Raw genomic sequence first — 25,492 nt, 5'->3', positions numbered from 1 at the left:
ATTCCCCCCTCCTTTACAGTAGAAGCATCAAACAAGGTTCAAAAGACTTGACATCTAGTGGAAGCCTTAGGAAGTGCAATATGACCCCATTTACACTGTATATTGGAATGGCAAAGAGTTGAAAAACTACAAACGTCAGACTTCCCACTTCCTGGTTGGATTGTTTCTCAGGTTTTTGCCTGCCATATGAGTTCTGTTATACTCACATACATAATTCAAACAGTTTTAGAAAGAGTGTTGTCTATCCAAATCTACTAACTATATGCGTATTCTAGCTTTTATGGCTGAGTATCAGGCAGTTTAATTTGCTACCCCCTACCCTAGATTAGTTAATTGAAATGCATTCCAGGTTACTGCCCCATGAAGCTGGTTGAGAGAATGCCAAGAGTGTGCAAAGCTGTCGTCAAGGCAAAGGGTGGATACTTTGTATAATAATATATTTGAGATTCTTCAATGTATAACTTTTGACTGGTACTGTACGTTCACTCAATTCTCTAGAATGTAGAGAAAGGGGCAATTCCAGAGGATGCTATGAAATGAATCTCAAAACAGTTATTTCCCTGTCTTTATAAATCAAGAAATGAATCATTGTTCTCTACAATATTGTAATTTAATATACTTGTACTTGATAGTGTTGATGAAATAAGAAATTTAAATTGCTTTGATCGTTGCTAGTTTAGACTTTCGTCGCATCTCTTTCATATTTGGCTTTGGGAGGGGCTCTGATGAAGGTCCACTGACCGAAAGCCCAGCCACAAAGAAATGTGCAGATAATTTTTTACTGTTTATCCAGCATTTGGAGGTGGAACCATTGGATGCGTTACCGATGGTTGGACCAATTAAAATCAACTTGATACCCTCGTCATTTTCATGTCCAGATCCATAGCTTTCATTGGAGATCAATCTACATTGAGAGTTTCTATGGCAATTTAAAGGGAAAGAATCAGAAATACACTATGAAAACAGGAATACTGTCTTCAGGGGGTGGATATTAAAATTCAGTCTGTTAGCTTTGGAAATAAATATATATTTAGTCCTTATTTTGCAGATTACATTTAGAAAAAGCCCATGTTGATCACAAACCGGCAGCCGCTGGTTAGGTTGTCAGTTGATGTTCAAAGTCAGTCCCGTTGTCACGGAGCAAGTTAAGTTAATGCTAAATTCTCAGAGTAAATAGTCTTAACTTTTGAACCATATACAGTGCATTCGGAAGTATTCAGACGGACTTTTTCCACATTTTGATAGGTTACAGCCTTATTCTAAAATGGATTTTAAAAATAAATAAAAACACAAAATCCTCATAATGACAAAGCAAAACGTTTTAGACATTTTTGCAAATGTATAAAAATACTGAAATATCACATTTACATAAGTATTTAGACCCTTTACCCAGTACTTTGTTGAAGCACCTTTGGCAGTGATTACAGCCTTGAATCTTGGGTATGATGCTACAAGCTTGGCACACCTGTATTTGGAGAGTTTCTCCCATTCTTCTCTGCAGATCCTCTCAAGCCCTGTCAGGTTGGAAGGGGAGCATCGCTGCACAGATATTTTCAGGTCTCTCCAGAGATGTTTGATCGGGTTCAAGTCCAGGCTCTGGCTGGGCCACTCAAGGACATTCAGAGACGTATCCTGAAGCTACTCAAGTGTTGTCTTGGCTGTTTGCTTAGGGTTATTCTCCTGTTGGAAGGTGAACCGTCACCCCAGTCTGAGGTCCCAGTGCTCTGGAGCAGGTTTTCATCAAGGATCTCTGGAGTTTGCTCCGTTCATCTTTCCCTTGATCCTGAGTAGTTTCCCAGTCCCTGCCACTGAAGAACACCCCCACAGCATGATGCTGCAACCACCATGCTTCACCGTAGGGATGGTCGTGGGGATGGTGCAAGGTTTCCTCCAGAAGTCGTGCTTGACATTCAGGCCAATGAGTTCATGGTTTCATCAGACCAAAGAATCTTGTTTTTCATGGTCAGAGTCATTTAGGTGCCTTTTGTCAAACTCCAAGCAGGCTGTCATGTGCCTTTTTACTGAGGAGTGGCTTACGTCTAGCCACTCTACCATAAAGGCCTGATTGGTGAAGCGCTGCAGAGATGGGAGAACCTTCCAGAAGGACAACCATCTCCACAGAGGAACTCTGGAGCTTTGTCAGAGTGACCATCGGATTCTTGGTCACCTCCCTGACCCCCGATTGCTCAGTTTGGCTGGGCAGCCTGCTCTAGGAAGAGTTTGGAACCACCAAGACTTCTTCCATTCAAGAATGATGGAGGCCACTGTGTTCTTGGGGACCTTCAACGCTGCAGGAAGTTTTTGGTACCCTTCCCCAGATCTGTTTCTCAACATAATCCTGTCTTTGAGCTCTATGGATAATTTCTTCTACCTCATGGTTTGGCTTTTGCTTTGACATGCACTGTCAACTGTGGGACCTTATATAGACAAGTGTGTGCCTTTCCAAATCATGCCCAATCAATTGAATTTACCATAGGTGGACTACAAATCAAGTTGTAGAAACATCTTAAGGATGATCAATGGAAACAGGATGCACCTGAGCAAACTGTCAAGTCTAATAGCAAAGGGTCTGAATACTTAAAGTAAATAAGTTGTTTATTTTTCATACATTGCTACAATTTTGAAAAACTTGTTTTTGCTTTTTATGGGGTATTGTGTGTAGACTAATGAGGGGGAAAAGACGATTCAATACATTTTAGAATAAGGTAAGAAAATGTGGAAAAAGTAAATCTGTCTGAGTACTGTATGGTAGAGACGTGGGGTTTGGACGATTGTTTTTCGGACGCAAATACCTATTGAATGGACATTTTTATAAACCTTGAAAGAATTATTCATTTTATGGGTGAACACCATACAATAGGTTACTGTATAGCTCAATCGATAAAAATAAAAATTAAAATTCTGGTTTCTAAAGTTCTATGTTGTGTTCCTTACTTTTATTAGTTAGAGCACTGCCTATGGCCAAATGTTTGTTTGTTTTTTGTTCTCAGGAAGAAACATGGAGAAGTGATTTTGATGTTAGCCTGTCAAACATCTTTGTTTCCACATGTCAGAAAACAGAGAGTACTATTACTGAACCAACCAGCGCCCCATCTGATCCCTTGAGCTAACCTGGACCCTGTCTTACCTGAGAGGCAGCAGGAAGCCGTAGCGGATCACCACCCCCAGCCCCCACAGGACCGTCAGCCTCAGGCTGATGTGCTGGAAGTTATAGTTGCTACGGGTCAGCAGGTTCCATGACTCCAGCTCCTCAGCAGAAAACCTCTTGGTCACCTCGTCGTCCATGATGCTCTCCACTCCTCGCCGGCAGAAGTAGAAGATGTCAGACATCTCAAACTCAGAAGCGGAGTCCAGGTCCCGGTTACTGCCACGGCGCCGGATCTCATTAATCTCCTCCTCCAGGGAGGTGGGCTCCTTGGCAATGATGGCTGCAATGCCCCAGGGAGACATGGGAAATGGTTAACACCTATACACCAGACAAACTCATCAACAACACAGAACACACAGCCTATCACTCACCATTCGAGTAGGGCTTGTACAAGAGATGGTTGTTATCCTTGGCTCCTCTTTCAATTCTATGCGTGGCCCACTACAAGAAAAATAAAGTAGACAGGTCAGGGATTTTTCTGTCATTTTGGGTTGCCTAAGTCATCTCACAAAGACACAGCTGTTGGAACCAATAATCTCAAATTTGGAAATGTCAGGCCCAAGGTCCATTGTTCGTGTTTCTTGGCCCAAGCAAGTCTCTTCTTATTATTGGTGTCCTTTAGTTGTAGTGGTTTCTTTGCAGCAATTCAACCATGAAGGCCCGATTCACACAATCTCCTCTGAACAGTTGTTGTTGAGATGGGTCTGTTACTTGAACTCTGAAGCATTTACTTGTGCTGCAATTTGAGGCTGGTAACTAATGAACATATCCTCTGCAGCTCTTGGTCTTCCTTTCCTGTGGCGGTCCTCATGAGAGCCAGTTTCATCACAGCACTTGATGGTTTTTGCAACTGCACTTGAAGAAACATTCAATGTTCTTGACATTGTCCGGATTGACTGACCTTCAGGTCTTAAAGTAATGGACAGTTGTTTCTCTTTGCTTATTTGAGCTGTTCTTGCCATAATATGGACTTGGTCTTTTACCAAATAGGGCTCTCTTCTGTATTCCAACTTTATTTTGTCACAAATGCGTTAAGGAAAGAAATTCCAAATTAACAAGGCACACCTGTTAATTGAAATGCATTCCAGGTGACTACCTCATGAAGCTGGTTGAGAGAATGTGAAGAGTGCGCAAAGCTGCCATCAAGGCAATGGGTGGCCACTTTAAAGAATATCAAATATTTTGATTTGATTAATACTTTTTTGCTTACTACGTGATTCCGTGTGTTATTTCATAGTTTTAACGTCTTCACTATTATTATACAAATGTAGAAAATAGTAAAAACTAAAGAAAAACCCCTACTGTATAATACTGGAAAAATGTAAATAAAAGCTAGAAAGTCAGGGAGAACTTAATTCCAAAAACAATGAATTCAGCAGTATTGATTTTGTTATGTTTGAGCAAAAGAACAGCATTAGCCAAGGCAAAAATGACTTGAATTTCAGGAAATAAGCTTTAAAACAGCAACACTCTCTGAGCTCCATCACAGAACATGTACAATTGCAGGAAATTACCTTAGAAATTGCTAAAATGTCTCAGCTCCATGGAGAAATGTTTTGAATAGCAGGAAATGAACACAATTCTCGACACCGGCAAAAATGGAGAAAAAAAAACATTTCCACAGCGCCAATTTCCACACCCCCCTGCCACGCCCACCTAAAACCCCTTTTGATCCAGAAAAGATCCTGCAGGTGTTAGCCCGCTACTTCCTAGAGAAACATTCTGCCTCAACCTCCTTCAGACAATAATCTAATTCTAAATAATAGACTTTCCATTTTTACTTTATTTCACATAGAAATGACCAAAACAGCTTCATGCTTTATTACGGGAATTATGGGGCAGTTTGACAGGTTAGATAATACAATTACAGATAGGCCTACATTGATATGTGCATTATATTTTATCTACAACACTTGAGTTTATAAAGATGTGCAGTAAATTGCCGACATGTTATCAACAAGTGCCATTTCCGATATTGCACAAGACAAACACAGTATAACATAAAGCAGTTAATTCTACTAGTTGATATGGTATTTTGCTATTAGTTTGATATTACTACTCCAGGGCAGCTAGCGATTATGAGAGGAGTCTGTCCCCATGGAAATCATTACAATGATTTGTTTTCTCAATTTTTTTAATTAAATGCATTCACATAGTAATTGTCAGTTTTATGTAGGCCTAAAATACCATGCTCACCTAAGCTGAATGAAGTGCAGATGTCCATACTGTATCTCCACACCTAGACAAACACTAAAGTATGAGGCTTGAAATGGACAGTGTTGCACATACCTTAGCAACAACAGGCAGAGCAGGGAGGAGAGGAGGAAGAGGGAGGGGATCCACTGTTCTCAAACTTTTACTTCAACCTCAGGCACTGAGCTGGGTGCAAGTTCACACAATACATCACATCTTTATAGGATCCTGATGTTCACAGACAGGGCGAAGAGGAGCAGAATTCTGCTGCCAGAACATTCCAATCTGCTCAAGCATCTATCTTACACATACATTACACTCCAATACAGTTATTTGAGCCAAATGGCTAATGGAAGTAGATCAGGGCACCTAGCAAAAAAAAAAAAAAAAGACTGACCACTTGTGGACAGGAGCACAACAACATAGTAAGAGGCAAAGCATATTTGCTACTTAGCAGTGCCAGGCCAATGTCAACAACACTACAGGACGAAGGACAGTTCTCTTTAGAAACTGAAATTGACCATCCCACCTTTTGAAATGATAACACTGCTCACCGAGGGGAGGTTTTACAGTTGGTTGGCCGCAACAAAATCCTTACTGACATGACAATACCATTACATGTGAATCATAAGACTAAAGTGCAGCTTATAGGGACACAAATGTGTTTGCTTTGGTTTAGGCTAGTAGATGACGAACATAGCAATCTTGTTGAGTCTGAACTGGAACAGGGCAAATCAAGGCCAGCACATGGCTTAGGACAAAGGGGTGTGGTAGCACAGGATTATATAATACTAACCAAAAAAAAGAGCTGGTGTGTGATACCTCTACACTCACTTCATAGCCTAGATTGAGTAGGAGTTACAGGGTCCTCCTTGTTCATTCTCTCCTTCCCATTCTCTAACACTGCAGTTGATGCAATTTGACTTGTCAAAAAGCATTAAACAATTATGGCAATTTAGCTAGTTAACTTGCACTTGCAAGCTAATTTGTCCTATTTAGCTAGCTTGCTGTTGCTAGCTAATTTGTCCTGGGATATAAACAGAGTTTTTATTTGACCTGAAATGCACAAGGTCCTCTACTCTGACAATTAATCCACACATAAAACGGTCAACCGAATCGTTTCTAGTCATCTCTCCTCCTTGCAGGCTTTTTCATCTTTGAACTTATATGGTGATTGGCATCTAAACTTTCATAGTATTACTACACTGACCGGCAACACAGTTCGTCTTTCAATCACCCACGTGGCTATAACCAATGAGGAGATGGCATGTGGGTACCTGCTTCTATAAACCAATGAGGAGATGGGAGAGGCAGGACTTGCAGCGCAATCTGCATCAGAAATAGGACTGACTTCAATTTTAGCCCTTAGCAACGCAGACGCTCGTTGACGCGTGCAAGCAGTGTGGGTGCAATAATTGAATAACATAGATTCCTACATTTATTTTGCAACGTGAGCGGTGTGGTCAGCCTGTAAGCTTATTTCTCTCATAAAAATGCTGGTAGACTAGGCTTGGCGCTACTGCGAGCTGAGAAACCTCTCATATCGCCAGCCATCTCCCTCCAGCACAATTATTTCTGCCACTAGAACTTTCTCTCAAAGGGGTTGACTGGAAACTCCTCACAGGCTTACTGTCAGCACATAAAGCAGAGGATGACAGAGGGAGATAACCTCTCACTAGTGAGATGAAACCAGAGAAGGTTAACAGACAGCTAGGCTAACTCCCAACAACCATTGAAACCTTTGATTAATCATATTGAGAGACACTTTTTATTTTTTTGTGGTCAAGGACCATATCACCTCCACCCTACCTGACACCCTAGACCCACTCCAATTTGCTTACTGCCCAAATAGGTCCACAGACGATGCAATCACACTGCACACTGCCCTAACCCATATGGACAAGAGGAATATCTATGTGAGAATGCTGTTCATCGACTACAGCTCGGCATTTAACACCATAGTGCCCTCCAAGCTCGTCATCTAGCTCGAGACCCTGGGTCTCGACCCCGCCCTGTGCAACTGGGTACTGGACTTCCTGACGGGCCGCCCCCAGGTAGTGAGGGTAGGCAACAACATTTCCACCCCGCTGATCCTCAACACTGGGGCCCCACAAGGGTGCGTTCTGAGCCCTCTCCTGTACTCCCTGTTCACCCACGACTGCGTGGCCACACACGCCTCCAACTCAATCATCAAGTTTGCGGACGACACAACAGTGGTAGGCTTGATTACCAACAACGGCGAGACGGCCTACAGGGAGGAGGTGAGGGCCCTCGGAGTGTGGTGTCAGGAAAATAACCTCACACTCAACGTCAACAAAACTAAGGAGATGATTGTGGACTTCAAGAAACAGCAGAGGGAACACCCCCCTATCCACATTGATGGAACAGTAGTGGAGAGGGTAGTAAGTTAAGTTCCTCGGCGTACACATCACAGACAAACTGAATTGGTCCACCCACACAGACAGCATCGTGAAGAAGGCGCAGCAGCGCCTCTTCAACCTCAGGAGGCTGAAGAAATTTGGCTTGTCACCAAAAGCACTCACAAACTTCTACAGATGCACAATCGAGAGCATCCTGTCGGGCTGTATCACCGCCTGGTACGGCAACTGCTCCACCCACAACCGTAAGGCTCTCCAGAGGGTAGTGAGGTCTGCACAACACATCACCGGGGGCAAACTACCTGCCCTCCAGGACACCTACACCACCCGATGTCACAGGAAGGCCAAAAAGATCATCAAGGACAACAACCACCCGAGCCACTGCCTGTTCACCCCGCTATCATCCAGAAGGCGAGGTCAGTACAGGTGCATCAAAGCTGGGACCGAGAGACTGAAAAACAGCTTCTATCTCAAGGCCATCAGACTGTTAAACAGCCACCACTAACATTGAGTGGCTGCTGCCAACACACTGACTCAACTACAGCCACTTTAATAATGGGAATTGATGGGAAATGATGTAAAATATATCACTAGCCACTTTAAACAATGCTACCTAATATAATGTTTACATACCCTACATTATTTATCTCATATGTATATGTATATACTGTACTCTATATCATCTACTGCATCTTTATGTAATACATGTATCACTAGCCACTTTAACTATGTCACTTTGTTTACATACTCATCTCATATGTATATACTGCACTCAATACCATCTACTGTATCTTGCCTATGCCGCTCTGTACCATCACTCACTCATATATCTTTATGTACATATTCTTATCCCCTTACACTTGTGTCTATAAGGTAGTAGTTTTGAAATTGTTAGCTAGATTACTTGTTGGTTATTACTGCATTGTCGGAACTAGAAGCACAAGCATTTCGCTACACTCGCATTAACATCTGCTAACCATGAGATTTTGATCCCATCAGCAGGCCAAACAAGAAAGTGAATGTTGATAATGGAGGGTCAGAAGCATATATCCCACAAAGTCATGTTCATACCATAAACATGTAGCCAGATAAAGACTTTTAGTACCCAGGTCTGTACCATTCTCTCTGGTCTCTCCATAGTTACATAATGAGGGGGAGGCAGGGCCCCTGGCCATCATGTAATCTCCACCCACCAACCACTGAATGCACGGCTGTCTGGGTACTAGTGATAAAAGGTCACTGTGAAGCCAGAGTTGTGAAGAGTGCCACTAACAATTGACTTATAGTGGCCAGCCAGCAAAGTTTTTATTGACTCTCTTGGCAGTGACCCATTATATTGTTGAGTCATTGATTAGAGTGGTGCTAACTTTATGCTTGTGTGCTATTGCTATTACACACTCATTATACCCATATTATATTACATGTCCTGCTTCGGCATCTCTGTGACAACAAAGGTGCTCGTCGTGACTTCATGTGAAGCACATTGTAAATATGGACCTGAACTGAACTCACGCAATAGAGAGTTGATGTCGAAAGGGAGGGATTGAAGGTGAGGAGGTGCACATGACCTACACTAAACTAAATTCCCAGTTTGGGTCAGGTGCACTGTCAAACAAGGAAGTACCACATCACTGCACACAGTGAGTATAAATAAAATCACATAGACATGCTAACCATGTGTATGTGACAAATACATTTGATTTGATTTTGATTTGTATAATTCATGCACTCCACTCAAGTCTATGTCAGTCATAAATGTTGTGTGACATATGCCTACCATCTATTCTCGATCATTCAAATGAATTATGCATGTGCAAATGTCTGATGTGATGTCCTATCTGACCACAAACTGATAACATCTGTGAACCCCAGCAAACAGTGAAGTGGTTCCCACTCACCTCAAAGATCTTCAGTAAGGTTTTCATGTAGAGCCGGCGAATGCCAAAGGACACTCCAAAGATGGCAGGCACGATGATGAAGACGAGCAGTAGGGTGAACCACACAGTGAAGGAGATGCCCAAGAGAATGCACAGCAGGTTATCAAAAGGGTTGAAGTCTAAGAATGGGCCCATCTTGAGGCTTTAGGGGGCAATGGGGAGATCCTACTACACAGAATATAAAGGCTACCCAAAAGCAGGAGGAGACAGTGTCGCACTTGTCCGCCTTTTAGGACTCAGTCTCCGTCAGAGCAGTGCCTTCATTAAGACATCTGAGGGACCAGACTCCTCCTCACACTGGTCAGTGAATCAATGTCTGTAGAGGACAGCATCTTGCTGCTGTCTCCCAGCTTTATAGATATGTTATAGCAACTGGTGCTTCCAGTCTATCAGTTAAGTTGTTTTCTGTAGCTTCTTATCATTCAAACTTATTGTGGGGCATTGGTCTACAATGAATTTGGGTTTAACTTAACTCCACTACTACCAAACATGTCTTTATGGACCCTGAAAGGGTTTGAGAATATTGTGCGTTGAAAGAATTCAAAAGTTGCAACTGTTTAGTTGAGTATCACATGTTCCTGAAAGAGATGTAAACAAAAACACAAGGTCAGGCCTAAGTGCTGGTCGATACTAGGAAGGTCGGATATTTCTGATTTGCTAACTCGTTGTAGAAATGTGTGTCCCACTTTGGAAGTATCATAATCAACCAATATGAAGCTTTACGCAAATAATGTAAAATAGAATTAACTGCGCATGGACACGACCATTATGCTGGCGTGGCGTCTCTCTCCTTCAGATTATGATGACTCAAATGTTAGGATGGTCAGGCCAGCCAAGTCTGTTCTTCGTAACATTAGTTAGCTAACGTTAGTTCTTTGTAGCTAGTTGTAAGTACTAACGCCACTATATACATTTTAAAAAATACGCTACTATTTCCACTAAACATCACTCCTCGCTCCAGTCACGACATGTTATTATAACATCGGAAGCCGGCAAATTATCTACGTAACGGTAGCTGGCTGGCTGATAACATTTTGGTGAGGGGCTTGCTATTGCACAGTATGAGAATCGAGAAAATTATGTACGTACATTTTCTGACTGTTGCAATAATTTAACACCAACTCCAACAGACCAGGAAGGGAGAAATTACACGGATTCTAGCTAATAATGTGTCAAGATTTTTTGCATTCAATCCGTATCACACTTTTAGGCTAGCCAATTAAACTAAACTCCACGAATTACAATGAGTTGAGCAACTCAACAAATTACGACGGACTTGAGCTGCTACGGATGTGGGCGGGCTGGATTTCAGCAGCCAAATAGCCTGCATTTACACATTAATTGCGGGCTATTCTTAAATCATAGAGTTGAGTCGGCATGAGTACTCTGACTAGGTGGAATGCAGCTACGACCAGAAGTGACTTTTTCTTAGCACTTTAGAAATTACACATTAGTTTAGAAGTAGCATAGCAGTTTATGATAAATAGGTTAAGAAAAGGGTTATGGTTAGCTAAAAATGCTCTTAGTTCTAACCTGCTGTACTCCGTCACTATTTACCACAGCCACAAAGTACAAATTGGCTAGCTATATAGTACACATTCATTAAACAAAACTTTGCTTATGTGTCTTAATTTAAGATTAGGCATCAGGTTAGCAGTGTGGTTAGGTTAAAAATCACATTAAGACAATTGTAGAAATAGGCGGGGTTTAGACGATCACTTTGTGGCTGTGGTAACCATTGACGCTGTACACCATCTATTCACAAACAATATCAAGCAGTCGATTTTTTTTTGTGCTACGTTAGCTTTCTATCATGGAAGATGAGATACAATTTCCTGAAACGTGGGTAGATAGCTACATTAATGTACTCACCTAACATTGTTGTCTCCAACCGTGGCCAACGGACAGCGGCATAGACGTAAGGTGATGGAACGATGATGGTGCGCATCAGATGTTCCTGCGAGAATCTCGTCGGTTTTGTGGTCTCGTTTTTCAGCAAGAACAAAAACATCCTTCCTCGTCTCTAAACTGACATCTGGTGGTAGGACGTGGAAGCACCGGCGCATTACTTAACGCTGAACACAAAATACATGTATATAAAATACATCACAGTAGGCCCAGTGAGGGCAATCACACATATGATATATTTGCGTAAATGCAGTGGTGGAAAAAGTACCCAATAGTCATACTTGAGTAAAAGTTAAAGACATCTTCAAATAAAAAGACTCAATTAAAAGTAAGTCACTCTTGCGTAAAAGTCTAAAAGTATTTGGTTTTAAATGTACTTAATTAAGTATCAAAAGTAAAAGTATAAATAATTTAAAATGTCTTATATTAAGCAAACCAGACAACACATTTTCTTTTACAATTTACAGATAGCCAGGGTCACAGTTCAACACTCAGACATAATTTACAAATGAAGCATGTGTCTAGTGAGTCTGCCAGATCAGAGGCAGTAGGGATGACAAGGGATGTCCTCTTGATCAGCGCATGAATTAGACATTTTCTGTCCTGCTAAGCATTCAAAATGTAACGAGTACTTTTGGGTGTCAGGGAAAATGTAAGGAGTAAAAAGTACATTATTTTCTTTAGGATTGCAATGGAGTAAAAGTTGTCAAAAATATAAATAGTAAAGTACATATACCCCAAAAAACTACCTCAGTAAAAATACTTATGCAATCCACGCTAGACCCTGATAAATCCTCATCTCGCATCATGTAAAGTTGAAAATATATATATATATCACAATGAAAATGTTTGAAGTATAACAAGTTACCTTAGAGCTTCAGTGCTAATATAAGTATATGAATACATAAAGCACACAGGAACTTTTGTTATTTTTATTCATCTTACATCCAGTCATTTAGGTATGGGTTTACAGGATACCACCTGGGAAATATTACTGCTCTACTTATCCCTCCCAAGCTTGGACCTGATAGTGTGATCTGCTTACAAAACTGGAATAGGACAGGTGGTGTAGTAGATGGTAAACACAAGTAAATGCAGTTTACCCACCTTTGTGAGAAAGTTTACCCACCTTTTTTGTATGACAGTAAGACAATTAAAATGGAAGCATAGATCACGTTCATTTTTACAGCACGACCGGCAATCAGAGTTTACCCACCTATTTTCTTTATCACTACATCATTAAATAGAACATTTGGAATTTGGTACATTCATGTAGGCTAATCATTTTTAATGAGAGAAAACGGTACCATCCCTTTATTAGAGTCATTTAGAACACATCTCAAGCAAGGTAATCTTTTCCTATCACTTTCAGCAGAGAAAAATAAATAAAATGTTCTGTAAACAAGCCAGCTTTTCTTACAAACTAGTGGTAGGAAATCTGTTTACAAGACTTTCTATTTCACATTCTGAAACTATCCAGGGCCAAGTTACAACAATGGACCCTTGAAAAAACATGTATAGGTTTTAGGTGCCATGTTTGCTTGTGGTACTACTGTCCTTATAGACCTTATACAGCACTGCACGGTCTGTGTTATTCTGTATGTGGTCCCCACTGTACTGTAGAAACCCTGGCCTAATGGTGGGTGCTTATATTTGTCCTGTTAGTCCTGTCCAGGTTTGTCATACTCTGTTCTCCAGCAGGGCTTCGAAGTCTGGCGAGCAGACCAATTTGTGTTTGATGTGACCCAGCACTGACAAGTCACCAGTCCGGCCCTCTCCTGTTCCAATTGACACCAGCTCCTAAGGGGGTGGGGGGAGAGGCAATTATATTGGCACACTTGCACTTTGATTTAATAATTCCTAATTTGTCTAAAATAAGTTTAATTTGAAAAGGCATCATGAAATCAGCAGAGTGTCAGGTGTTTTGTGGTCCAATGTTCAACCCAGTGTCCAAATATTGAGTCTCCTTTGAAGGTTGTGGGTCTTCCAGCATGACAAGGACCCCAAACACACACCAAGAAGCACACAGGAATTGTTAAGAGGATATGCTGGACTTTTCTTGAGTGTCCAGCGAAGATTCCAGATCTGAATCACATCAAAACCTATGGCGAGCTCTGAATACAGTAGTTGATGGAGGGCACCCATCAAATATTGAAGAATTAGAGCAGTTTGCTGCTGAAAAGTGGGCCAAATTGTCAGTAGAAAGGTGAAGCAAGCTTATTGATGGCTACGATAAGTGTATTTCTGCAGATATTTTGGCCAAAGGCTGTGCAACCAAGTACTAGCTCCGGGATGGAAATAATTTTGTCCATTCCCTTTGTCTTCATATTTTTTTATTCAAATTGTAAACTTAAGTTAAAAAATGTAATTGTTTCTGCAATGTTGAAAATCTGATAACAACTGTGACCAAGTGTTTTTCAATTTCAACTTATTTTAGAATAGGGAATTATTTAAGAAAAGTGCAAAGGAGCCCATAAAAGTATGTGGACACCTGCTTATTGAACATATAATTCCAAAATCATGGACATTAATATGGAGTTGGTCCCTGCTTTGCTGCTATAACAGCCTCCACTTTTCTGGGAAGAATTTCCATAAGATGTTGGAATTTTTCTGCACGGACTTGTTTCTATTTCAGCCACAAGAAAATTAGTGAGGTCGGGCACTGATTAGGCCTGGCTCACAGTAAGCGTTCCAATTCATCCTAAATGTGTTAGATGGGATTGAGGTCAGGGCTCTGTGCAGGCCAGTCAAGTTCTTCCACACCGACAAACCATTTCTGTATGGTCCTTGCTTTGTGCACAGGGGCATCGTCATGCTGAAACAGGAAAAGGCCTTACCCAAACAGTTGCCACAACATTGTAAGCACATAATCTAGAATGTCATTGTATGCTGTTGCGTTAAATGGGGCCGAGACCGAACCATGAAAAACGGCCCCAGACCATTATTCCTCCTCCACCAAACTTTAGAGTTGCACTAGGCATTGGGGCAGGTAGCGTTCTCCTGGCATCCGCCAAACCCTGATTAGTTTTTTTTACACACTACGTGCTTCAGCACTCGGCGGTCCCATTCTGTGAGCTTGTGTGGCCTACCACTTCGCGGCTGAGCCGTTGCTGCACCTAGAAGTTTCCACTTCACAATACCAGCACTGACAGTTGACTGGGGCAGCTCTAGCATGCCAGAAATTTTAAGAACTGACATGTTGGAAAGATGGCATCCTATGACGGTGCAACGTTGAAAGTTACTGAGCTGTTCAGTAAGTCCATTCTATTGCCAATGTTTGTCTATGGAGACTGCATGGCTGTGTGCTCTATTTTATACACCTGTCAGCAATGGGTGTGGCTGAAATAGCCGAATACTTTTGTATATATAGTGTATATGAAAACATCAGATTTCCATGTTTTTTAGTAAAACAAAATAGAAAAAGATAAGTGTTTCCGGTGACATCATCCGTAGACACTAATTTCAACCAACTATGAGCTGCCAAAGGTTGTGTTTTCTCTGACCTGGAGGAAAGCGCATGAGGTTCCCAGAGCCACATCTAGTGTGACATGCCCCAGTATGAGCTGCACCCGACCAGACTTCCGAACCAACAGTCGTCCCACCAGACCCTCCTGCAGGTCTCTCAGATGGCAACTGTTGTCCTCCTGCTGCTCCTCCTATTCCACAGAGGACACACACACAAACAAACTGATCGTATACAGAGTCAGAGAGCAAGGCTTCTGTGTAACCACATATTTAATACACCTGAATACCTACTTGAGATTCAGTTTTCAATAGCATGGACTGTCCATCCTCTGACTGCATCTCTGTCTTCACTGGCCTGACCTCTCGGGTGGGCGGCTGCCCTGGTAGAGAGTCGGGGAGCTGGATGAAGAACAGCTCCTCCACTTTGCTCTGACTCCAGGTGTCCAGCAGTTCAGGTAAAACTTCAGGCTCAGGGAGTGGAGGTCGTCTGAAAGTGGGTTCCATCTTCTTGACCTCTGGAGCATCTTCTGGCTCCTGCTTCACTGAAGAGAGGGAGGGAGGGAGACAAATTAGACAGTTATAGTAGATTGTTTTGCCATTCTGTTTCATTTGAACTGACATGAACGTTGCGATGTAAGAGCTGTGATTATAGTTACCTTTGACTGCATTTGTTCCCTCCATGGCCTCAATGTCCTCCTCAGACTTGTCTGGTTTGAAGGCTATATCAGTGACATCACTTTCCTCCTTGAATCCCCACCCTGACACAGCCAGGGGCAGCTGAACAGGGCAGCTCCTTACATCACTCCTTAGGTGAGGGTCATCCAGGAACTGGTGGAAATTAGTTGTAAATTACTCATAATTACTCATAAGTGGACAACAAACTAGACAATTATTGTACAGACAGACAGTATGATGAGACATAGGTACATGGAGGACTCACATTGTCTCGTTCCAGATTGCGCAAAATTTCTTTGGTCTCTTCCTCTGTCTCCCTCTTCTCCTTCTTAATGTTGATGATGGGTGAGGGACCCACACTTGGTGCATCTCTCTCACCTTCATAGCCACCTGAATAGAGCACAGGAAGAAAGTTCACACGAAATGATACATCATTATGGTAATGATACCATATAACAAATGTTATGGAATTATATCTGAATGACCCTGATTCTACCTCTTTTCTTCATCATCATCTCTGCAGGCCCTTGTTCAAAGATAGAGTGGGACTGGATGACTTCTGGACGTCCCCGGCCCCGACCTCCCCTACCACCTCGCTCACGACCCCGATCATTCTCTCTCCTTTCCCTCCTTTGCCCAGCCTCAACCTTCTGCCTATAGTATAAGAAAGTAAAACTCTGTTAACAACATATGGTCCTTTAGTATGTGCTGGAAAACATTTCAGTATCATGCAATCACATATATTGTCACAGACAGAACAACTGAACTTACTCTTCTTTAGCTTTTCTGCCAATAATGTTAGGGGTGAAGGTTTTCTGAAATATAAAACATTGAAGTCAAGATGGACCTAGTTAAATAAATACACACGTGCTGGTGATAGACCATTAAAAACACTCCATACAATTCACTGAGCCTACCTTCTTCACCCCTCCTAAGGTGAGGTCTTTGGTGCGCATGGAAGGGAAGCGGCCGGTGGAGAGGGTAGCTGGAAGCCGGCGTCCCATCACCAAGCCCCTGCCAGTCCCTCCAGGCGTTGCTGGAGTGCTAGAGGGGCCACCAGGGTCGCTTGAGCCTGGCTCCGCCATCCTGGACAAAGCAATTAGGGAGAAAATTGTATAGGAAAGCTAAATGGATAACTATCCACACGGCTTCATTCAATAAGTCTTCACAAGAACACCTACAGTATATCTGCATGTAGCCCTTATCGTGACTACAATTCCATTGGGTCATTCCACATATCTATATGCTGCCTGAGGTAAATGCCCTGATGTGACACTGCCCGATATCATGTAAAAAAGTTCACAGCGTGAAATACCACGGGGAAAAAACAAGTTAATAAATCGCAGCACCCGACCCCCGAACGACTTCCCGCGGCTATGGCTCACAATCAATGATTAGCTTTCTTTTTACACTTGTGATTGGCAGTGATTGTAAAGTCGCAGCATGATAATGCTCACAGATTGCAAATTCTCACTGGTCCTTTGCTCGTGCCAGATTCTCTTTTAGCTATTGAGGTATTAAAAGAACAATCTTTGCGCAAGTGTCCACTAGATAACACAGCCAAAGTCAGATTCCACAGCCACAAGGTCCAAACTGCCTACAAAATGTGTATTTATTATTTGTGTATCTGTGACATTTACTGCATTGTTAGGAGCTAGTAACATAAGCATTTCACTGCACCTGCTATAACCGCTGCTAAACTGTGTATGCGAGCAATAAACATATAAAGTCCCAAAAGGTTTCCAAAACCGTATCACTAGCAAGGATTAATAACGTTTCTAAACGTTAAAACTGAGCGTCAGAATTGTAGTTCACATGGAGCCAGCTGTGGTCCATACCTTCAGCTGAGAATCCAAGAGGGGGACCCGCTGGCCTTCAAATCAAGTTGTATTTGTCATATGCGCTGTATACAACTGGTGTAAACTTTACTGTGAAATGCTTGCTTATGAGCCCTTCCCTACGATACAGCGTTTCAAAATAATAACACAAGAGGAATAAAATACACAAGAATGGAGCTATATACAGGGAGTATCAGTACCATATCAATGTGGAGCTATATACAGGGAGTATCAGTACCATATCAATGTGGAGCTATATACAGGGAGTATCAGTACCATATCAATGTGGAGCTATATACAGGGAGTATCAGTACCATATCAATGTGGAGCTATATACAGGGAGTATCAGTACCATATCAATGTGGAGCTATATACAGGGAGTATCAGTACCATATCAATGTGGAGCTATATACAGGGAGTATCAGTACCATATCAATGTGGAGCTATATACAGGGGGTATCAGTACCATATCAATGTGGAGCTATATACAGGGAGTATCAGTACCATATCAATGTGGAGCTATATACAGGGAGTATCAGTACCATATCAATGTGGAGCTATATACAGGGAGTATCAGTACCATATCAATGTGGAGCTATATACAGGGAGTATCAGTACCATATCAATGTGGAGCTATATACAGGGAGTATCAGTACCAGATCAATGTGGAGCTATATACAGGGAGTATCAGTACCAGATCAATGTGCGGGGTATTTGAGGTAAATATGTACATAAAGGCAGGGTAAATTGACTGGGCATCAGGATAGAAAGGAGTAAAATAAAGAACAGAGTAGCAGCAGCTACTGATGAGTAAAAGTGGGAATGTGTGTGCGTAATTTGTATGTTTGTGTTGCATTGGTATGTGTGTGTGTATGCGTATTAATGGCACCCAAACTATCTGCGCTGACTATCTTGCACTGACCCTACGCACACTCACTAGACTATATATACACACCATATACACACACTATATTGACACTTCCACACACATTCACATTTCCCACACACTAGGTACCATTAATTTACTATTTATCAGTCTTATGGCTTGGGGGAGGTCGAAGCTGTTTCTGAGCCCGTCGGTCTGAGAGCCGATGCTCCGGTAACGGTAGCAGAGTGAATAGTCTATGGCTTGGGTGACTAGAGTCATTGGCAATTGTTCAGGCATTCCTCTGACACCACCTGATATAGAGGTCCTGGATGGGAGGGAGCTCGGCCTCAGTGATGTACTGGGCTGTCAGCACCACCTTCTGTAGCACTTTGCAGTTGAAGGCGGTGCATTTGCCATACCATGATACAACGCTCGACACGCTCCACAACAGCCCTGTCGATGTGGTTGGGGGAGAGCTCTCCCTTTTCTCCTATAGTCCACGATCAGCTCCTTGGTCTTACTGACGATGAGGGAGAGGTTGTTATCCTGGTACCACACTACTAAAATGCTGAGCCATCGCGCGCATGTTGATTTTGTCCCCCCACACCAGGCGCAATCAGGACAAGCAGGTTGAAATATCAAACAAACTCTGAACCACCTATATTAATTTGTGGACTTGTCAAAAAGCATTAAACATTTATGGCAATTTAGCTAGCTTGCTTGCTGTTGCTAGCTAATTTGTCCTGGGATATAAACATGGGTTGTTATTTTACCTGAAATGCACAGGGTCCTCTACTCCGATAATTAATCCACAGATAAAAGGGTAAAAGTTTGTTTTCTAGTAATCTCTCCTCCTTCAGGCTTCTTCTTTGGACTTTATATGGCAGTTGGCAACCAACTTTAAGGTGCATAACCACTACCAACTGGAGCGTGCACCTCAGTTCATCTTTCAATCACCCAAGTAGGTATAAACTCCTAAAAACCAATGAGGAGTTGGGAGAGGTGGGACTTGCAGAGCGTTAAGAGTCACAAATAGAACCAAGCTCTATTTTAGCACCTGGCTACGCAGACGCTTGCGAGCAATGTGGGTGCAATGACTGAATAACATGTGTATATTTATTTTGCAACGCTCACCCACGCGACGCGAGCCGGTGTGGTCAGCATGTAAGTCTCTGACATCCTCCCTGTAGGCTGTCTCATTGCCGAAGGTGATCAGGCCTACCACGTCTTGCCGTCAACAAACTTGATGGTGTTGGAGTCGTGGGTGAACAGGGAGGGACTAAGCACACACCCTTGAGGGGTCCCCGTGTTGAAAGTCCCCCTTGGGTTCTCAATAACACTCCCCAGTAGGAGCAGTCCTCCATAGGAATTAATGGAATTCTACAGTATTTATATTAAATATTAAGGCCAAATATAATTTGTATTGTTTTTTTGGTAGTGGGGACAGTATCATTAGTCATTTCTAAAACGTATACTTTAAGGGAAATGTTATATATTTTTTGTTTAGCTCACAATGTAATTTAAAAAGTATACATGAAGACAGAGGTGTCAAAACTCATTCCACGGAGGGCCGTGTGTCTGCAGGTTGTTTTTTCCTTTCAATTAAGACCTAGAAAACCTGGTGAGGGGAGTTCTAATTAGTGACCTTAATTCATCAATCAAGTACAAGGGTGGAGCGAAAACCCGCAGACACTCGGCCATCTGTGTAATTAGTTTGATACATTTACATTATGGTGTCCGCGACAGAATAAACGTTCCAAAAACTATAATGGTAGGGGAGTGCCAAGATGGAGGCTTCAACGTAGCGTCATCTATTGTATAACTTATATAAATAATTGGATGGAATGCGCATAGCTTTATATTTGTCTTTGAGACCATTCTTCAAGTTTTATAGAGCCTATGCTATTGGTAGTTAGACAAAGTTATAGCTACCACAACTGAGAATCAAGAAGTTGTCAACACATGGCAACAATGCATGCTGGTTACATTAGTTAGCAAGGACTGACTGCGTTTAGATATTGTCTTATTACAATTACCTGATTACTTCTATAGATGTTCACCAAACCAAGATTGCGTTTAAATGTACTGTACCCCTTCTATGAGTAAAACCGTGTCAATTTCTTCAGCCAGTGGTCTACTCAAAAAGTCAACATTGACTGCTGTACAGCGCCATGACAGATAGACGTGACGTTGCATGTCGTGTATTTTTGCGGATCAAACATGCGCAGGATTTCTTCTTCTTCTATGGTATAAAGGTGCTATACAAACAACCGTTTAATGTGCATGCTGCCTTCTACTGTGCGATCAATCTGTATTTTATTTTTTTACCTTTATTTAACCAGGCAAGTCAGTTAAGAACAAATTCTTATTTTCAATGACAGCCTAGGAACAGTGGGTTAACTGCCTGTTCAGGGGCAGAACGACAAATTTGTACCTTGTCAGCTCGGGGGTATTGAACTTGCAACCTTCCCGTTACTAGTCCAACGCTCTAACCACTAGGCTACCCTGCCACCCCAATCATGGGTTGCCTAATTCTGTACAACAAAGACAATACACTGAACAAAAGTATATACGCGATATGCAACAATTTAAAAGATTTTACAGTTCAGATAAGGAAATCGTTCAATTGAAATAAATTCATTAGGACCTAATCTATGAATTTCACATGACTGGGAATACAGATGTGCAACTGTTGGTCACAGATAACAAACAAAAAAAGGTAGGGACGTGGATCAGAAAACCAGTCAGTATCTGAAGTGACCACCATTTGCCAGATGCAGCTCTACACATCTTCTTCGCATAGAATTCATCATGATGTTGATTGTGGAATGTTGTCCCACTCCTCTTCAATGGCTATGCAAAGTTGCTGGATATTGGCGGGAACTGGAACACGCTGTCGTAAACCCAGCGCATCCCAAACATGCTCAATGGGTAACATGACTGGTGAGTATGCAGGCCATGGAAGAATTGGGACATTTTCAGCTTCCAGGAATTGTGTTTGCAACATAGGGCCGTGCATTATCATGCTGAAACATGAGGTAATGGCACGACAATGGGCCTCAGGATCTCGTCACTGTGCATTCAAATTGCCATATATAAAATGCAATTGTGTTCATTGTCTGTTGTGTTATGCCAGCCCATACCATAACCCCACAGCCACCATGGGGCACTCTGTTCACAATGTTTACATCAGCAAGTGCTCGCCCACACAACGCTATACACATTGTCTGCCATCTGCTCCGGTACAGTTGAAACCCGGGATTCATCCATGAAGAGCACACTTCTCCAGCGTGCCAGTGGCCATCAAAGGTGAGCATTTCCCCACTGAAGTCGGTTACGACGCCGACGCCAGGTCAAGACCCTGGTGAGGATGACGAGCATGCAGATGAGCTTCCCTGAGACAGTTTCTGACAGTTTGTGCAGAAATGATTTGGTTGTGGAAACCAACAGTTTCATTAGCTTTCCAGGTGGCTGGTCTCAGATGATCCCACAGGTGAAGAAACCTGATGTAGAGGTCTGCTGTTGTGAGGCCAGTTGGACGTGCAGCCAAATTCTCTGAAATGACATTGGAGGTGGCTTATGGTAGATAAATTAACATTAAATTCTCTGGCAACAGCTCTGGTGGACCTTCATGCAGTCAGCATGCCAATTGCATGCTCCCTCAAAACTTGCGACATCGGTGGCATTGTGTTGTGTGACAAAACAACGCATTTTAGAGTGGCCTTTTATTGTCCCCTCAACTTAGCATAAGCTCCAGGGAAATGGCTTTTGATCTTCTTCCCATTGAGAGTTTCCATTTGAAGAATCTTCCCTTGTTGAGCATGACTAACACAAAATATTAGCAGTCTACCATTTCCAATGAACCGGGCTAGTTTTACATCACCTCTTTCTTTACGTAATTTGTTAATCGGATAGCGTGAGGATGCGGCCCTGTGGTGACATCAAACACCATCACAACTTTCCACAATACATACATCATTACTCTTGTTCCCTACCATCACTCTCTTCATGCTCTCTGTACTAGAAGCACCAGTACTTTCAATAACATGGTGTAATGAATACTCAGGAAGAAAAAGGTGTAGATTCACACGCAGAGCGCAGCAGGTGTTTATTTTGCCTTCACAGAAGGCAGGAATAGTGGTCACAGGCAGGCAATGGTCATACACAGGTAGACAAACAGGCAGGTGAATCAAAACTGGGAATTAAGTCTATAACTGTTTCTTACAAATGGGCTTAGCAGAGTCAAAATAAATAAGGAGCTGATGAGACCAGGTGAGTAACTAACACAGGTGAAATCAATTAACAAAAATGAAAGACAGGGCTACGTTCAAGAACACAACGAAACACAACACAAGGTTGACTAAGAAAATAAATACAGAACCTTACACATGGTCTCTCTTTTTGTGCGCAGGATTTGAGTTTGGTAAGACTATTTGAATACAGAAAACATATGTAAATTTACAAAGCCATAGATCAACATACCTTTTATAAACAAACAATTTGTTTGTTTTTGGGTGTTATTTTTATATAGTTCAGGAATTGCATGATGTAATAGTTTTCCTCCTCTTCGTCTGAAGAGGAGAGGCGAGAAGGATTGGAGGACCAATATGCGGCGTGGTAAGTGTCCATAGTTGTTTATTTAAACACATAAACTGAACACTCCATACAAAAACAATAAACGTAAATAACCGAAACGTGAATAACCGAAAGGCAGATGGGCGGCTCAGGCGGCGCCGGGCAGACGGTCGGCTCAGGCGGCGCTGGGCAGACTGGAGACTCCGGCGGCGCTGGGCAGACTGGAGACTCCGGCGGCGCTGGAGAGGAGGAAGGCTCTGGCAGCGCCGGACAGGCGGGAGACTCCGGCAGCGCTGGAGAGGAGGAAGGCTCTGGCAGCGCTGGACAGAGGGGCTCTGGTGCCTCTGGACTGAGGGGCTCTGGCGGCTCTAGACATGCGGGCGGAAGCTCTGGCAGCGCCGGACAGGCAGGAGACTCCGGCAGCGCCGGAGAGGAGGAAGGCTCTGGCAGCGCTGGACAGAGGAGCTCTGGCGTCTCTGGACTGAGGCGCTCTGGCGCCTCTGGACTGAGGGGCTCTGGCGCCTCTGGACTGAGGGGCGGAAACTCTGGGAGCACCTGTATTGATGGGACGGAGAGACAGCCTGGTGCGGGGTGCCGGCACTGGTGGTACCGGGCTGGGGACACGCACCTCAGGGTGAATGCCTTGCATACTACGCCAAATCAACAGCTCTCTCTCTTCACTCTCCTCCAATTCTATTAACAACTCCTCAAGTGTCTCCTCATCTCCCATCCGTTCACTCTCCTCCAATCTGTCCAATAACTCCGACCCTTTCAGGCTCAGACGGCGCTGGGCAGACGGGCGGCTCAGACGGCGCTGGGCAGACGGGCGGCTCAGGCGGCGCTGGGCAGACGGGCGGCTCAGGCGGCGCTGGGCAGACGGCCAGCTCAGGCGGCGCTGGGCAGACGGCCAGCCCAGGCGGCACTGGGCAGACGGCCGGCTCAGGCGGCGCTGGGCAGACGGTGCTGGGAAGAATGGAGACTCCGGCGGCACTGGAGAGGAGGAAGGCTCTGGCAGCGCTGGACTGAGGCGCTCTGGCACCTCTGGACTGAGGGGTGGAAACTCTGGCAGCGCCGGACAGGCGGTAGCACCTGTATTGATGGGACGGAGAGACAGCCTGGTGCGGGGTGCCGGCACTGGTGGTACCGGGCTGGGGACACGCACCTCAGGGTGAATGCCTTGCATACTACGCCAAATCAACAGCTCTCTCTCTCTTCACTCTCCTCCAATTCGATTAACAACTCCTCGAGTGTCTCCTCATCTCCCATCCGTTCACTCTCCTCCAATCTGTCCAATAACTCTTCGACCCTCTCAGACTCAGTCCTCAGCTTCGCCGACAGCTCCAAGTTCCCCCCCCCCAATACATTTTTGGAGCTGCCTCTCGGGCTTCCTTGCCAGTCGCGTTCCCTCGTATCGATGGCTCCTCTCTCCGGCTGCCTCTGCTCTCCTCAATGCCTCCACCTGTTGCTGCTTTTGCTGCTGCTGCTGCTGCTTCTGCTGCTTCTCCTGCTGCTGCTTTTGCTGCTGCTGCCGCTTCCTCTGCTGCTTCTGTTGCTTCTCCTGCTGCTGCTTTTGCTGCTGCTGCTGTTGCTCCTGCCGCTGCTGCTTCTCCTGCTGCACCTTGGGACGGCGACACTCCCCTGGAGTATATGCACAAACTCCCCCTCCCCCCATGTCCAGGAGTCGTGTGTCTTCGGCCGCTGTTGCTGCTCATTACCACGCCGCTTGGTCCTTGTTTGGTGGGTGATTCTGTAATGGTTTTCGTCCTCTGAACAAGGAGAGGCGAGAAGGATTGGAGGACCAATATGCGGCGTGGTAAGTGTCCATAGTTGTTTATTTAAACACATAAACTGAACACTCCATACAAAAACAATAAACGTAACGTGAATAACCAAAACCGAAAACAGTACCGTGTGGTGTAAAACACAGACACGGAAACAATCACCCACAAAACAACAGTGAAACCCAGGCTACCTAAGTATGATTCTCAATCAGAGACAACTAACGACACCTGCCTCTGATTGAGAACCATACTAGGCCGAACACAGAAAAACAACCTAGACACACAAAACATAGAATGCCCACCCAACTCACGTCCTGACCAACTAAAACAAACAATTAACACAATAACTAGGGTCAGTACGTGACACATGAAAACATAATAATAGTCTAACAAGCCTGCAACATTTGCAGTAGGTGTCACGCCCTGACCATAGAGAGCCCTTGGGGTTCTCTATGGTGTAATAGGTCAGAGCGTGACTAGTGGGGGGTTTCTAGTCATTTTAGTTCTATGTTGGTGTGTGAGTATGGTTCCCAATTGGAGGCAGCGGAATATCTTTGCCTCTAGTTGGGAATCATACTTAGGTTGTCATTTTTCCCACCTGCAATGTGGGATATTGTTTTTTTGTATCTATGTGCGCTACGTACTGCATGTTCGTGAAATCTTTGTGGGGAAGTTTCACTGTAATAAATATGTGGAACACTACTCACACTGCGCCTTGGTCCGATT

At 43.5% G+C, this 25,492-nt stretch overlaps 2 protein-coding genes across 5 annotated transcripts in view; both read right to left on the bottom strand.

The window, feature by feature from the left end:
- The window catches only part of LOC109895896 (glycerol-3-phosphate acyltransferase 4), a 31,106-nt gene extending 19,499 nt beyond the window's left edge, over nucleotides 1-11,607 (bottom strand). The window contains exons 1-4 of one of the 2 annotated variants that reach the window (XM_020489974.2): nucleotides 11,529-11,607; nucleotides 9,618-10,234; nucleotides 3,520-3,589; nucleotides 3,128-3,428 (exon numbers count right to left, since the gene is read on the bottom strand). In XM_020489974.2, the coding sequence (XP_020345563.1) occupies nucleotides 3,128-3,428; nucleotides 3,520-3,589; nucleotides 9,618-9,791 (545 nt within the window). In that variant the 5' untranslated portion in view covers nucleotides 9,792-10,234; nucleotides 11,529-11,607. Of the gene's footprint in view, nucleotides 1-3,127; nucleotides 3,429-3,519; nucleotides 3,590-5,344; nucleotides 5,368-9,617; nucleotides 10,235-11,528 lie in introns of those variants that run through there. The other variant, XM_031830074.1, reaches the window with a different exon arrangement.
- An 874-nt stretch (nucleotides 11,608-12,481) lies between these two features.
- LOC109895897 (DNA-directed RNA polymerase III subunit RPC4-like) lies at nucleotides 12,482-20,626 on the bottom strand. Of its 3 annotated transcripts, none has more exons than XM_020489975.2 (9): nucleotides 20,447-20,626; nucleotides 16,622-16,790; nucleotides 16,476-16,519; nucleotides 16,201-16,358; nucleotides 15,970-16,094; nucleotides 15,686-15,857; nucleotides 15,321-15,571; nucleotides 15,068-15,220; nucleotides 12,482-13,364 (listed from the first exon to the last, which is right to left on the bottom strand). In XM_020489975.2, the coding sequence occupies exons 2-9, from the start codon at nucleotides 16,787-16,789 to the stop codon at nucleotides 13,245-13,247; spliced, it is 1,191 nt and encodes a 396-aa protein (XP_020345564.1). In that variant the 5' UTR covers nucleotide 16,790; nucleotides 20,447-20,626; the 3' UTR covers nucleotides 12,482-13,244. The 3 variants fall into 3 exon arrangements, with proteins under 3 accessions (XP_020345564.1, XP_020345565.1, XP_031685933.1); XM_020489976.2 differs by having other exon boundaries at nucleotides 20,502-20,626; XM_031830073.1 differs by lacking the exon at nucleotides 20,447-20,626 and adding an exon at nucleotides 19,184-20,025.
- Nucleotides 20,627-25,492: the final 4,866 nt, after the last annotated feature.

This window comes from Oncorhynchus kisutch, linkage group LG8, assembly GCF_002021735.2.
Source record: "Oncorhynchus kisutch isolate 150728-3 linkage group LG8, Okis_V2, whole genome shotgun sequence".
Classification (NCBI taxonomy): domain Eukaryota; kingdom Metazoa; phylum Chordata; class Actinopteri; order Salmoniformes; family Salmonidae; genus Oncorhynchus; species Oncorhynchus kisutch.
This window is presented reverse-complemented; position numbering and strand designations above follow the sequence as displayed.

Bases quoted from the DNA above. Each gene is read 5' to 3' on its own strand.
- LOC109895897 (XM_020489975.2), bottom strand. From the start codon at position 16,789: ATGGCGGAGCCAGGCTCAAGCGACCCTGGTGGCCCCTCTAGCACTCCA. The intron at 15,572-15,685 runs GTAACTATAATC...CCCTCTCTTCAG, and splicing joins GGGAACAAATGCAGTCAAAG to TGAAGCAGGAGCCAGAAGAT. The intron at 13,365-15,067 runs GTCAGAGAAAAC...CCACCCCCTTAG, and splicing joins CCTCATGCGCTTTCCTCCAG to GAGCTGGTGTCAATTGGAAC.